Source organism: Pan troglodytes, chromosome 11, assembly GCF_028858775.2.
Source record: "Pan troglodytes isolate AG18354 chromosome 11, NHGRI_mPanTro3-v2.0_pri, whole genome shotgun sequence".
In the NCBI taxonomy this organism is placed as follows: Eukaryota; Metazoa; Chordata; class Mammalia; order Primates; family Hominidae; genus Pan; species Pan troglodytes.
This window is the reverse complement of record NC_072409.2, coordinates 10522977-10537400: the sequence shown is the minus strand read 5'-3', so window position 1 is coordinate 10537400 and position 14424 is coordinate 10522977. Positions and strand designations below refer to the sequence as shown.

General features: G+C 55.9%; 1 protein-coding gene across 1 annotated transcript; it reads right to left on the bottom strand.

The window, feature by feature from the left end:
• Positions 1-2953: 2953 nt before the first annotated feature.
• Positions 2954-12425, bottom strand: PIP5KL1 (phosphatidylinositol-4-phosphate 5-kinase like 1). The gene is made up of 10 exons (XM_520281.8): positions 12170-12425; positions 11135-11332; positions 9881-9931; positions 9513-9667; positions 9096-9220; positions 8743-8777; positions 8599-8654; positions 7294-7406; positions 6534-6687; positions 2954-3539 (listed from the first exon to the last, which is right to left on the bottom strand). Exons 1-10 carry the CDS (start codon positions 12293-12295, stop codon positions 3272-3274), a joined length of 1281 nt encoding a protein of 426 aa, XP_520281.5. The 5' UTR covers positions 12296-12425; the 3' UTR covers positions 2954-3271.
• Between the last annotated feature and the right edge of the window lie 1999 nt (positions 12426-14424).

The following is a 14424-nucleotide window of genomic DNA, read 5'->3' as shown; positions in this document are numbered from 1 at the left end:
CTAGGGCCACATGGAGACAGGGACATGCCCAAATGGCCCGTGCTCCCAGGGTAGATGAGGATCATAAGTCCACAGTAGAACTGTGACCAGGAAGTCCCACAGCCCCAGATAAAGATCTTCACTTTGCTTTTGGCAAAAACCTACTCCGCTTACCACAACCTACATGATCCTACACAGTGTGAACTCCTTCAGTCACCCTCCACCTGCCCTGGCCACCCTCCGACCGCCAATCATTACTGAAGCCATTCCTACTGCGGGGCCTCTGCCCTCACTGTGTCCTCTGCTGGACTGCGCTAGTCATATGGTGGCTTCTCTTACCATTCAGCTCAAGCATCACCTCCTCTGAAAAGCCCTTGCCAGCCACCCTACCCAACACTGCACCCCAATCCCTCTTGCCTCACCCCGACTCAGTTTTTCATATTTGTCACACTCTGAAATTGCCCTGTGTATTAACTGGTTGCCTTATTTATGGTCCACCTGCCCCACAGACTCTAAGCTCCATGTGGGCAAAGTCAGACCAGCCATGTGCTCAGGACACCTCCAGCACCTGCACAGTGCCCGGCACACCCTAGGTGCTAGGTCACGTCTATGAATGCATGAGTTAGGAGAGCCTGGGTCCCATGAGTTCTTGGACAAATCACTTTCCTTTCCAGCCTGAGGTCCCGGCTAGGCTCACGGCCAGAGACCCAAAGGTGGAGAGGGTCTGAGTCATCTTTATGTGTGAGAGCGGGACTCTGTGGCGCTGACTCAGCCTGTGGGATCCAGACGGGTGGAAATGTGGAGTCAGACCCCAGTTCCTGCTGCAATTCCCTGCCACCTCCGAGTTTCCCTGGCCCATCACCTCCTGAGTGATGGGCATGACAACACTCTACGTCACAACTTCCTGCTAAAGTAAGGACAAGAAATTTCCACTCAGCTCATGCCAGCACAGAGAGGTTGAGAAATCAGGCAAGGTCACCCAGACGACTAGGAGTGATATCAATATTTAAAGTACATATATTCTGGTGAGGTGCAGTGGCTCATGCCTGTGGGCCCAACACTTTGGGAAGATCAAATCAGGCGGATTGCTGGAGCCCAGGAGTTCAAGATCAGCCTTGGCAATATGATGAGACCCTGTCTCTGCAAAATAAAATAAAATAAAATAAAAGTAGCCAGGTGTGATGGCACATGCCTGTAGTCCCAGCTACTTGGGAGGCTGAGGTGGGAGGATCACTTGAGCCCAGGAGGTTGAGGCTGCAATGAGCTGTAATCCATGTCACTGCACTCAAGCCTAGGTGACAGAGGGAGGCCCTGTCTCAAAAAAAACCAAAAACCAAATATTCCAGGAACCCTGCATCCAGAGCTCTCTCCTTCCTCCCCCTTCCCCCTCAGCCATCTTTCTTTTTTTGTTGTTGTTTTGTTTTGTTTGAGACAGTCTTGCTGTGTTGCCCAGGCTGGAGTGCAGTGGTGCCATCTCGACTCACTGCAACCTCTGCCTCCTGGATTCAAGGAATTCGCCTGCCTCAGCCTCCCAAGTAGCTGGGACTACAGGCACCCGCCACCACAGCTGGCTAACTTTTGTATTTTTAGTAGAGACGAGGTTTCACCATGTTGGCCAGGCTGGTTTCAAACTCCTGACCTCAAGTGATCCACCCACCTTGGACTCCCAAAGTGCTGGGATTACAGGCGTAAGCCAAGGTGCCCGGCCCCTCAGCCACCTTTCTTTGGTGGGATCTGATGGGTCAGTGGAGTGGCAGTGTGCATTGCAGCTGAATGGCTTCCCCGAGGTCCTGCACTGTCCAATCCTGGGGGTCCACTCTTGGCCCACATGGCCCCCTCCCACTCTGAAATGTTTTCCTTCTCTCACCCCAGGCCCTTGCTGTGCTCTTAGCCTGGGACCCTCCTAGGGACATGTCAGACTCTTTTCTGGTCTCAGAGTAGAAGTTAAAGCCCTTCCCCCAGGGGAATATCACACTCTGGGGACTGTGGTGGGGAGGGGGGAGGGATAGCATTGGGAGATATACCTAATGCTAGATGACGAGTTAGTGGGTGCAGCGCACCAGCATGGCACATGTATACATATGTAACTAACCTGCACAATGTGCACATGTACCCTAAAACTTAAAGTATAATTTAAAAAAAAAATCATAAAAAATGAATAAATAAATAAATAAAAAATAAAGCCCTTCCCCCAACACTATCCATCAAATGATTGGGTAGGGGTCCCTTCCCCCAGACTGTGAGTTCCACTAGTTCCATGAAGGCAGAATCTGTGCCACTTGCTTCGTCCCCAGGTCCCCATTACCAGCAGAGGGCCTGTCACATGGCAGGTGCTCAACAAATATTTAATGAGTTAATGAGGTCTGTTTCCATTCTTTCATTTTACAGATTAGACCAGCGAGGCACAGAGAGGTTTAGCACCTTGCCCCAGTCACACAGCCAGGCCCCGCAGCAGTTCTGGAGGAAAGGCCCGCTTGGGCTTGGGCATGGTCGGATTGAACTGGGGTCAGAGGCCAGGCTGGAGTTTCCTGGAGGAAGGAGAAGGAGTGATCTGGGGCATGCAGGCTCCTGGTGATGTCTGTGAAGCCAAGACCTTGGTCGGACCACGGACCCTTGCCCCCATTTAACTGATGAGAAAAGTGACTTTCAGAGGAGGGCAGAGCTCACTTGAGATCAGTAGTAGACCCCGTTCAGAATGCCTCCCAGAGCTCCAGGCAGCCCCCAGGACCCCTGCTTCTCCCATCTGCATCCCTAGAGTATCAGGCCAGGAGCAGGGGGCCGGGAGGCCTGGGTACTCAGGGCCGACCTTGCCACTTACCCGTGCTTACGCCCCTTAAAGTCTCTGGGCCTCAGTTTCCCCATCTGGATGACAAGAGGGCTGCAGCCTTCAGCCTCCCCCCTTGCCCAGATCATGAGGACCAAGCTGCAGGAGCTGGTGGTTAAGAATACAGGCTCCGGAATCCAAAAGCCATGGTTGAGTCCTGGTTCCAGCATTTATTGCTGAATGATCTTGATCAGTCCCTTCACCCCCTGAGCCTCCATTTCATGGTCTGTAAAAAGAGAATAATAGCATTTTTTGAGGATTAAATGAGCTAAAGTAGGGGAGTCCTTGGCACGATGCTGGGCACGGCACCACCGTCAAACGGGACTGCGCGGTTACGGTATTAGTTAGGGGATGCTGCCCTCTGGCGACCATCAGGAGGAAGCGCAGGCGAGATGCCCGGGCCCGGGGGAACCGGCGTTCCTGGCGTGAGCCCATCATCCAGATCCGGAGAGTGGGGCCGGGCGCCCGTCACTCCGTGTGCGCCTCCACCCACTGGCAGAGGCGACGGGCGTAGCGAGCCGGGCTGACAGTGGAGAAGGTCCGGCCCGGGTAGCGCAGTGTCTTCCACAAGTGCTCCAGCCGCTTGCGGAGCCCGTAGACCGTGGCGAGATCCACGACGCCCAGGAAATAGCGCTGCTCGGGCCCGTCCAGGATGTGTAGGGCGTTGGGGGCGTCGGGCAGCAGCCGGCGGTTTTGGGCTCTCGACTCTTCCGGGCTCTGTGCCCCTTGCACAGACCTGGGGGCCGACAGGAGGGTGAAGCTGCCAGCTCCTCCAGGAAGCCCCAGCCAGTCGGCTCTGCAAGCCTGGCCAGGCTGCCCACCCCTCCACCAGCTCATTCCCACACCTCCTGTGTGCCCAGGTTTGTGAAGTCAGGTAGACTGAGAAAAGCGAAAGTGTTGGGCTAGAGGTGCACTGTTCAGTAGACATTGGCCACAGGTGGCCACTGAGCCTTGAAATGTGGCTATTCCCAGTTGAGATGTGCTATACGTGTACAATACATACTCAATTTCAAAGACAGGATGAAAAAAAGGATGTAAGGCTGGGCGCAGTGGCTCACGCCTGTAATCCCAGCACTTTGGGAGGCCGAGGCGGGCGGATCACCTGAGGTCAGAAGTCGGAGACCATGACATGGCGAAACCCCATCTCTACTAAAATGCAAAAATTAGCCGGGTGTGGTGGCGGACGCCTGTAATCCCAGCTGCTCAGGAGGCTGAGGCAGGAGAATCGCTTGAACCCGGGAGGCGGAGGGTTGCAGTGAGCCAATATCTTGCCATTGCACTCCAGCCTGGGCGACAGAGCGAGACTCTGTCTCAAAAAAAAAAAAAAAGAAAAGAAAAGAAAGAAAAGAAACAAAGGATGTAAAATATCTTACTCATTTTTACGTTGATTCAATGAAATGAACATTTTGGATGTATTGAGTAAATGAATTATAGTATTTCACCTGTTTTTACTTTTTAAAATGAGGCTACTAGAAAATTTTAAATTACATGTATGGCTTGAATTATATCTCTACTGGGTAGCACTGGTCTATAGCCTTTGCGTCACACAGACCCTGGAATCTGCACTTTGGTGCCACATGACTTCAGGTAAGTCTATTTCCTAAATTTCTCTTTGGAGTCATCCAACCCTGGAAGTCTCAGGGTTGTGAAGCAGAAGTTTTGTGAACAAAATCCAGCAACCTCAGTTTGCAGATGGTGTGTCTATGGTTTTGCCTCAAAATGTCTTCCATACCAGAAGGTACCTTTGGCAGGGCGCCCAGACCCAGCAGAAGTAGGTTCAATTCCCTAACTTTGTCCTCAGGCGTTATTGAAGGGCTTTAATCCTGTCCTGTCTGGGTCTCGGGGTAAATAGACCAATGAGAAAAAAGCCCTGCCCGGCGCTGGCCAATCAGAGCTCAGTGGTCTGAGAGTCTGAGCAGAATGCTGGTACCCTGTGGGCTACCTGGATGATGGGGAGATGTGGGATGGGGGCGTTCTCAGTAGGGGCTGGGAACTGGGTTGGGGTGGGGCTGGGACAGCCAACATGAAAATATTTCAATGTCACAACAATTCCATGCAAACCAGGACTCACTGACTGAATGACAGCGGTGGCCTAAGTACCGGCTAGGGGGAGAGGGCAAGGGAAAAGCTGACCTCACTTGGATGGGCAGATGTGGGAGGCTCCGTGCCCCATGGCAGGCTTGCCACCATCCGGTCAGGACATGTCCAGCCCAGCCAAAGGCCAGTGACTCCAAATTCTACCCAAGTCTCACCCATACCAAGTTCTTCCTCTGAGGGGTAGGAACGAGGCAGGGGACGGGAGGGGTGGCGGCCGGACCTCCTCTTTCACTCCCCTTGTCCACCCACTGGATCAATGGAGTGCCTGTCTTAGCTCCTATGTAATTCTGTTCGACCACAGGGGTGGGCCTGAGGGAACTGAAATGGAAGTAGCTGGCCAAGTACTAACATGAGTCCTCAGAAGTCATTCTGCAACCTCGTGTCTGCTTCCCGAGCCTCAGTTCTCACATTTCTCAAATGGGGATGAGTCTACCCTCCCAGGGAGGCTCCCAGTCAGCACGAAGGAATGACGGTTACCACTACTGAGATGAAGACAGGAAGACGGTGCCAACGATGATGACGTCAGCGTCCTGGAAGTGGAATGACCAGCTAAAAAGGGCAAGGACCCTTTCTAAAGCAAAAATTAGGCTGGGCGCGGTGGCTCATGCCTGTAATCCCAACACTTTGGGAGGCAGAGACAGACGAATCTCTTGGTCAGGAGTTCAAGACCAGCCTGGTCAACAAGGCGAAACCCCATCTCCACTAAAAATACGAAAATTGGCCAGATGCTGGGCCTCCCAGCACTTTGGGAGGCCGAGGCGGGTGGATCACTTGAGGTCAGGAGTTCAAGACCAGCGTGGCCAACTTGATGAAACCCCGTCTCTAATAAAAATACAAAAATTAGCCGGGCATGCTGGTGTGTGCCTGTAATCCCAGCTACTCAGGAGGCTGAGGCAGGGAGAACTGCTTGAACCCGGGAGGCGGAGGTTGTAGTGAGCCAAGATCGCGCCACTGCACTCCAGCCTGGGCTACAGAGTAAGACTCCATCTCAAAAAAAAAAAAAAAAAAAAAAAATTAGCCAGGCATGGTGGGGATGCCTGTAATCCCAGCTTCTCAGGAGGCTGAGGCAGGAGAATCGCTTGAATCCGGGAGGCAGAGGTTGCAGTGAGCCGAGAGGGCACCACTGCATTCCAGCCTGGGTGACAGGGCGAAACTCCATCTCAAAAAAAAAAAAAAAAAAAGGAAAAATGTTAAAAATTAAATAGGTCTTTTTCTCTGCTCTGAAACCTTCAGTGGTTCCACAGCCCCACTGGAAAATGGGCAGATTCTTCAAATAGTCACCAAAGCTCTTCTCCAACTGGACTTCATCTGTTCTGTCCCCTGCTGCAGTCCACCTGTGCCCCTCCTGCCCTACCAGCCAGGCTTCTCCAGCCCTCCCCTCTACACACACACACGCACACACGCACACACACATGCGCATATGCACACCCACACACATGCACGCACACACATGCATGCATGCACTCACACATATGCACACACGCGCGCACACGCACACACACACACAAACTCTGCACTTTCCAGCCTTCATGTCTTTGGCTGCACTGCTCCCGGTGCACTCCCATGCCCCCATGTCTGTCTTTCCCTTACTCTCACCACCTCAATCTCGCTGTTGCCCCTGTGGGAGGCTCACCTGGCCGTGCGGAAGATGAGGCTGCTGCCCGGGCCCCTCTCATCCTCGTGGAGACGTTGGAAGGCTATCAGGAGGCTGTAATCCAGCACGTTGAGCTCCCGAAGGAAGGTGGTATCCAGTTCCATCTGGCGGAGGAACCAGCTCCGCTGGGGCCCTGCCGGAGCATCAGTGCCCCCACCTGAGCGCTCATCATGTGCCAGCCACGGTGCTCCACACACTCTGCCCCGTGACAGCATGTGGCATTACTGTCCCCATCTCACAAATAAAGAAACTCATCTGTAATTTGCCTTGGTCACCTAGCTAGGAAGTCATGGAGCCTGAATTTGAACTCTGCTCTGCCTGATTCCAGAATCTCTTTTATTTTTATTTTATTTTTTGAGACAGAGTCTTGCTCTGTCGCACAGGCTGGAGTGCAGTGGCGCCATCTCGGCTCACTGCAACCTCTGCCGCCTGGGTTCAAGCGATTCTCCTGCCTCAGCCTCCTGAGTAGCTGGGATTATAGGCGGGTACCACCACGCCTGGCTAATTTGTGTGTTTTTCATAGAGACAGAGTTTCAGCATCTTGGCCAGGCTGGTCTTGAACTCCTGACCTCGTAATCCACCCGTCTCGGCCTCCCAAAGTGCTGGAATTACAGGCGTGAGCCACGGCGCCCGGCCAAATCTGGGCTCTTAATAACTCAGGCAGAGGGCAGCAGGGACACCCTTCTAAACTTCACCCTGAATGAAGGAGGAACAGGCATTGGCCACCCCCGTGGCTCACCCAGGTTGATGGTCTTGCCCTGAAAGTTGAGGTCCTTCAGCACCAGAACAAGGGGGCTGCCCTCAGGGGCGGGATCCACCCAGCGGCTCACCTCGCAGCCTTTGATGTCATACCTGGGTGGGGGGACAGAATTCAGCTTTACATAGATTTGAGACACACAGAGAATCTCACAAGAGCTTCCAGTGACTGCTTATGTGCACTGAACTATTACATAGATCATCCACAATCCTCAGCACAACCCTGGCCTGTCTTTTTCTCTTTCTTTCTTTCTTTCTCTCTCTCTCTTCTTTCTTTCTCTCTTTTCTTTCTTTCTCTCTCTCTTTTCTTTCTTTCTCTCTCTTCTCTCTTTCTTTCCCTTCCTTCCTCCCTTTCTTTCTTTCTTTTTTTTTTTTTTGGAGATGGAGTCTCACCTGTTTCTTTCTTTTTTTAGAGAAGGTCTTACTCTGTCACCCAGGCTGGAGTGCAGTGAAACAAACACGGCTCACTGAAGCCTTGACCTCCCGGGCTCAAGCAATCCTCCCACCTTAACCTCCCAAGTAGCTGGGACTACAGGCACGTACCATCACACCCAGCTAACTTTTTCATTTTTTGTAGAGGCAGGGTCTCACTCTATTGCCCAGGGTGGTCTCCAACTCCTGGGCTCAAGTAATCCTCCTGCCTTGGCCTCCAAAAGTGCTGTGATTACAAGCATGACGCACCATGCCCGGCCCTATAGCTGAACCCCGGCCTATTATTGTTTCTGAGTTAAAGATAAGAGCAGAGCAGGCATTCACACTCAGGCCACTGGTGGCCCAGCCCAGGCTTGAGCCCTGCCTGTGCCTGCCTCTGGACACCTTGTCACCCCTGAGGGTGTCCCAGACACAGGGATCCAACCCCAGGCGGTGGCAACAGGAGGGCTTGGGGGCAGCCAATGGCCGGGGGGTGGGGAACCTGCGGGTAGAGTCAGCGCTGGAGGGCACAGGGGGTTACGTGCAGTCAGAGGCTGGGTCTGAGTCCCTGCTCCCCACATGTTAGCTGTGTGGCCTTCTCCTTCCTCGGTTTCTCATCTAGGAAGGAGGATAAGAGCTGCCCCTCAGCGTCCTTCTGGGAATTAAAAAGCATGCGAAAGGCCCAACACGGCGCCTAACGCACACTGAGTGCTCCAGAGATGCTGGGTGTGGGCGTCACTGTCTCTGACCCACCAGATCTTGGGAACGCCCCTTCTCCTTCCTGGGCCTCGGTTTCACCGTCTGGCTAGTGAGTGTGGGTGCTTAGGGCCGCGAGTTTCGGCTGGGATGGGGCCCCAAACCTGCTTAGGCCACTCACCTCTCGGAGATGCGGCCGGCGGGGTAGAAGACGCTCTGCATGACGATGAAGTACGTCTGGGGGCCGGGACAGGGAGTGAGGGAGGCCGGCTGTCGCCCTCCAGCCGCCCGCTCCGCCCAGCCACCTCGCCTCGGCTTCACCCACCTTCTTTCCCCGGTCCACCCGCAGACTGTGCACTCCTGGAAGGGGAGAGGGCGCCGGATGAGGATCCCCAAACTCCACAACCCGGGGTGCATCCGGCGCCAATCCCAGCGCCAGGCCACGCCTCCTTCTCAAGATCCGCGGCACCTGGACCCTTCCTTGGCTGGGGTCCGGATCCCGACCCGATCCCACCCCTAAACACAGCCCCAGTGGTGCCCCGCCCCCAAGTATGGCCCCACCCCCATGCCCTACAACCCCAAATCCGCCCATTTGGGCCCCGCCCACACACCCCGCCCTCCCCAGGTATATGATGACCTAGGACCCGCCCCCACTGAGCCCCGCCCCCAGCCAAGTACCCAGCAACCGCGCCAGCAGCGAGTGCGGGTGCCGCTGCAGGTGCTGCACGTAGCGGGGCAGGTGGGCGAGCAGAGCCTGCACCTCTCGGCGCCCCTGGGTCTTCAGGAAGAAGCGCTGGTCGTGGCTGGGGGGCAAGAGAAAGAGGTCACTGCCCAGGCCTGGCTGGAGCGGCTCCCACCCGGCCCCCTTCCCCGACCTGTGCACGTGGATCTCGCTCCCAGGTCTCGGCACCGCCCCTCTCGCCTTCGGCCCTCGCCCTCCTCTCCTCCCCCATCTGTCCACCATCCGGCCCTGACCCTCCCAGATTAGGGCCGCTCTGTTTCTCTCTTCAGGGGGCCTTCCCCGCCACTGGGAATTCTGCCCTCCCAGCCAGGGGTACCACTCCCACCCCTGCCCCACCCCTGCCGCAAGCTCACGACAGGAAGAAGCTGGCCTTGCTCTTGGAGGTGCTGAGGAACTGCAGGTAGGGGCCGCCGGGGCCCAGCGCAGCCTGATAGTCCTCCTCCGCCAGGCCCAGGGAGCCGCGCAGCCAGGCAAAGGCGGGGCCGGCCAGCGTGCCCAGCTCGAAGCCCTGCAGGGGAGGAAGAGCCTCCTCTGGAGTGTCTGCGTGGGCCCGGGTGTGTGCAGTTGGTCCTGGGACAGGAGGGTCAGGGTGACCACACCCTTCCTGCAAGGCTCAAGGCTCAGGGACAAGCCTTCACTCCCACTGCACAGATGGGAAAACTGCAGAGGAGAGAGCAAGACCAGCACACGTCCCTCCCACACGGGAGTCTGGGCCTCCTACCTCATGAACCTGGGTTAGGACCTCCGAGAAATCGTCCCGGGAGGGCGGCCCCTGCAGGGAGAGGTAGAGGAGCTCAGGGCAACCCTCAGTCCCCTGCTGCCTGCCCCAGGATCTCCAGATGTCCTGCACCTGGCCCGTCCCCCACCTCCTCCAATTGGATTCCTTCAGCAAACCGGGACCATAGTTTCTGGGAGTGCCTGGGTTGGGCAGATGCCTTGCTCACCTCCCAGGGATGCCAGGGGGACAAGAGTGACCCACGGCAAGGCCTGAGTGTATCTCATCCACTCTGGATCACCAGCACCAGGCCATGAGTTCAAACCAGGCACGTTCCCAGACTCACAGGCTGGCCAAGTGAAGCCAGATTCAGTCCAGTACAAGGGGGTGGCCCTGAAGCCAAGGGACCTGCCTGATGCAACCTGGGAGGGGCAAAATCAGAGAAGCCTTCCTGGGGGTGGAGACCTCTAAGCTGAAATCTAAAGGGTAGTGGAGAGGAGGAGCAGGGTGCTCGCACCAGTAGAAACAGCACTGGTGGCTGCCGGCAAGGGAAGGAGGGCCCAAGTGGCTGAAGCCAGTGAGGGAGGGATGGAGTGTGAACAAGGCTGGATGCAGCTGGATCTGGAGGTCATGCTGAGTATTGGGGAGCCATGGAAGCTTTTCAGCAGGTGATGAGGTCAGTTTGTGATTTAGAGAACTCCCTCGAGTCTCTACACTTTCCCTGGATCTCCAGGTCCCTGTGCCGGATGTGGTCTGTGGAATGTGGTCCCACTGCGCACACATGCACACACACGAACACCACACACGTGCTCACCCAGGCCCGCCCAGCTGCTGAGCTTGCAGTTGGGCCACCTTTCTGCTGAGCCAGCCCTGCCTCAGCCTGAGCTCCAGAGAGGATGGGCTAGGCCAGCAGGGTGGGGGTGGGGGTCCCTTTTCAACCATACACCCTGGCAGGGCTGGGAGGGCCTCAGAAACCAAGGAGTATAATCTCCCCCCATTATACAGATGGGGACACTGAGGCCCAGAGAGAGGCAGAGACCCACCTAGAGTCACATAGCAACCACCTGAGTCAGGGGGTTCCTCACACCCCCAAAGCACCCCAGACGTTCCAGCTCCCACACCACAATGTTCCTCCCTCTCTGCCTTCCTCCCCTTGATATCCCTCTCTGATCCCCACACCTGCAGTTTCAGCCAGACAGGGCATCAGCCAAGTCTTGCCATTGCTGGTGTGGAGATTCGTGGGACAGATGGGCCACTCACCGTGGGTGGGTGGTCCATGGAGACCTGGGTGGCAGCCCACAGCCCTGCCTGCATCATGCACGTCATCCCATGCAGTTCATGCCCCGGGCTGATCTCAAACAGGCCCAGGCGAGACTGCTTGTCTCGGAGGCGCCAGAGAAGCCCCCGGCGGCTGGAGGTGACTGCTCTGCATCCAGCCTCAGGGGAGGGGGCCAGGACCTGGTGGGAGGAGGCACAGGACACAGCCTGTGGCAGCGTCACAGAGGAAAAAGATCAGGGTTCAAGTCCCACTTCCACTACTTGTGAGACTTCCCCTCATCTCTCTCTGCCTCAATTTCTTCAGCTGTAAAATAGAGATGATGCTGGTACCCAGAGGGGCCACACAGTGCCTGGCACGCAGTCAGCACCCGAATAGAGCAATGGTTATGATTATCAGTAGATACGGCGTGCACTCTGCAGTCAAACCTGGCCTTAGATGGACCGTCTCTCACCAACCTTGTGACTTTAGGTAAGTCATCTAACCTTTCTGTGCCTCATTTTTTCATCTGCAACATGAAAACTAGAACAGCTTCCTCGTGGTAGGTATGAACTCTTGTTACTTTTGAGTTTGAGCTCCTTGCACGGGAGCCCTTGATAGTAGGAGCTGTGATGCCGGTGATTCAGTCACATCTCTTCCATTCGCCTATGCTGAGCGCCTCCAGGCCAGCACGGAGGGGCCAGCACGATGCTTTTCATAGCCGCTGACCCACCAGTAGTGGGCATCCACCGCGTGCCCCGCACTGGATGAGAGCTTGACCTCCTAACAGCCCCCTGAAGGAGGAGCTTTAGCATCCTCTCCATTTTCCCAATGAGAAAGCTGAGGAAGTGTTGAGGGATATCCGCCAGGCCGCCCCTCGGGATACCTGGCGCCCCGTGTGGGGCGTGTCCTGGTCTTCGCCGGCTGCAGGGCCCCTCCCAGGCTTGGATGGGGGCGTGTCCGCGCCGCTCGCCGAGGGGAGGCCCGGCCCCTGCCCACCAACCCTTCCCTCTCCTGTCCTCTCTCGGGTCCGCACCTACCTCGCGGGGCCCCCGGCTCGGCGCAGCCATCGCCCCCGCAGCAGCTTCCCGGGCTTTGGCCGCATTCCCCGCCGCCCCGCTGCAGGAGTCAGGCCCCGCCCCTACCTCGCGGCCGACCAATAGCATGGCGCCGACTGCGGCTGCATCCAATCCACGCGGGAGGCGCTGGCGATCGCCTGCGGGTCCCGCCCCCACGGCTGCAGCATCCTTCAGACCTCGGTCCGGCTGGGGCGGGGCCGCCGGACGTTGGCTGGGGTCCCTCTAAGGGAGCACCCCCATTTTCCGCCCTCGGCGTGGGGGCTCGGGTCGCTAGGGCCGCCTGGGGAGGCGAGTAACCTAAATCCTGTGCCACCCACCCATTCCGGCGTGAAATCCCCATTGCCCGTCTTTTGGGTGAAAAAACTGAGAGATCTAGAGAAAGAAGTCACTACCTCTAGGTCACACAGCAAAGTCGGGGACATCCATTCATTGAACACATAGATATTGAACACCCACTGTGGGCCAGCAGTGCTAGGCCCTGGGGATTTAGTGGTGAGCGAGAGGGAGGGGCTCAGCTGCCTGCGTGATCTTTAAAAGCATAACTTGGATGATGTCACTCTCGTGCTTAAAGCCTCCAGTGGCTCCCATGGCAATGGAACAAAACCCAAACCCCTCACCCTGACCCCAGGCCCATCTCAAACCACTCACCCTACACTTAACCACTGAGCCGCCCGGCCCCTCCTGTTCCTTAGCCGCCAAACTCTCCCATTCAAGCCTCTGCATTTTGCTATTCCCTCTGCTTGAAACTCTTGACCCCAGACTGCTACTCGCCTCGTTCTTTCGTCACCTTGCCAGACTCCAACAGAGCGCTCCCCTCCCCAACTCCTGATCACATCACCTTTATTTTCTTTCCCACCCTAACACTGTCAGAGACTGTCTTGTTTATTGTTTATCACGTCTCCCCCTGGAGTGGGAATGCCATGAAAGCGGGGCCATGTCATTCCTGCTTCCTGGCTGAGTGCCTGGCACAAGCCTGTGCTGGATGAGTGTCTATGGGACCAAGGCGAGTAGGACGTGCAAAGGGCCTTGGTGAGTCCAGGAAGTGAAAGGCCAGAGTGGCTGGAGTGAAGAGGGGAAAGCACGCTGAGGCAGGGCCCTGTGGGGACCCAGAGAGGTAACTGTGAGTATGGGTGTGAGTGTGAGGCACCAAGGTTAGAGGGTTTTGTTTGTTTTAAGACAGAATCCCCCTCTGTGGCCCGCGCTGGAGTGCAATGGCGCAATCTCGGCTCACTGCAACCTCTGCCTCCAGGTTCAAGTGATTCTCATGCCTCAGCCTCCCAAGTAGCTGGGATTATAGGCAGGCGTCACCATGTCCAGCTAATTTTTTTTTCTTTTTTTCTGAGACAGAGTCTTGCTCTGTCACCCAGGCTGGAGTGCAGTGGCACAGTCGCAGCTAACTGCAACCTCCGCCTCCCGGGTTCAAGAGATTCCTCTGCCTCAGCCTCCTGAGTAGCTGGGGCTACAGCCGCGTGCTACCATGCTGGGCTTTTTTTTTTTTTTTTTTTTTTTTTTGAGACAGTCTCTCTCTGTCGCCAGGCTGGAGTGCAGTGGCATGATCCCAGCTCAGTTCAACCTCTGACTCCCCGGTTCAAGTAATTCTCCTGCCTCAGCTTCCCGAGTAGCTAGGATTACAGGCATTCACCACCACATCCAGCTAATTTTTGTATTTTTAGTAGAGCCGGGGTTTCACCATGTTGGCCAGGATGGTCTTGATCTCCTGACCTTGTGATCCGCCCACCTCAGCCTCCCAAAGTGCTGGGATTACAGGCATGAGCCACCACGCCCAGCCATTTTTGTATTTTTTTTTTTTTTCGAGACGGAGTCTCGCTCTGTCGCCCAGGCTGAAGTGCAGTGGCACCATCTCAGCTCACTGCAAGCTCCACCTCCTGGGTTCATGCCATTCTCCTGACTCAGCCTCCCAAGTAGCTGGGACTACAGGTGCCTACCACCACGCCTGGCTAATTATTTGTATTTTTTTTTAGTAGAGACGGAGTTTCACCGTGTTAGCCAGGATGGTCTCGATCTCCTGACCTTGTGATCCGCCTGCCTCAGCCTCCCAAAGTGCTGGGATTACAGGCGTGAGCCACCGCACCCGGCCCCATTTTTGTATTTTTAGTAGACACGGGGTTTCACCATGTTGGCCAGGCTGGTCTCCAACTCCTGACCTCAAGTGATCTGCCCACCTTGGCCTCCCAAAGTGCTGGGATTACAGGCGT

What these genes read in the sequence shown, in the direction of transcription:
- PIP5KL1 (XM_520281.8), bottom strand. Translation starts at nt 12,295, where the DNA reads ATGCTATTGGTCGGCCGCGAGGTAGGGGCGGGGCCTGACTCCTGCAGC. An exon ending in GCTGCTGGCGCGGTTGCTGG is followed by an intron (nt 8,778 to 9,095) that starts GTACTTGGCTGG and finishes CTCCCCTTCCAG; the next exon opens with GAGTGCACAGTCTGCGGGTG. An exon ending in GGGTGGACCGGGGAAAGAAG is followed by an intron (nt 8,655 to 8,742) that starts GTGGGTGAAGCC and finishes CCCGGCCCCCAG; the next exon opens with ACGTACTTCATCGTCATGCA.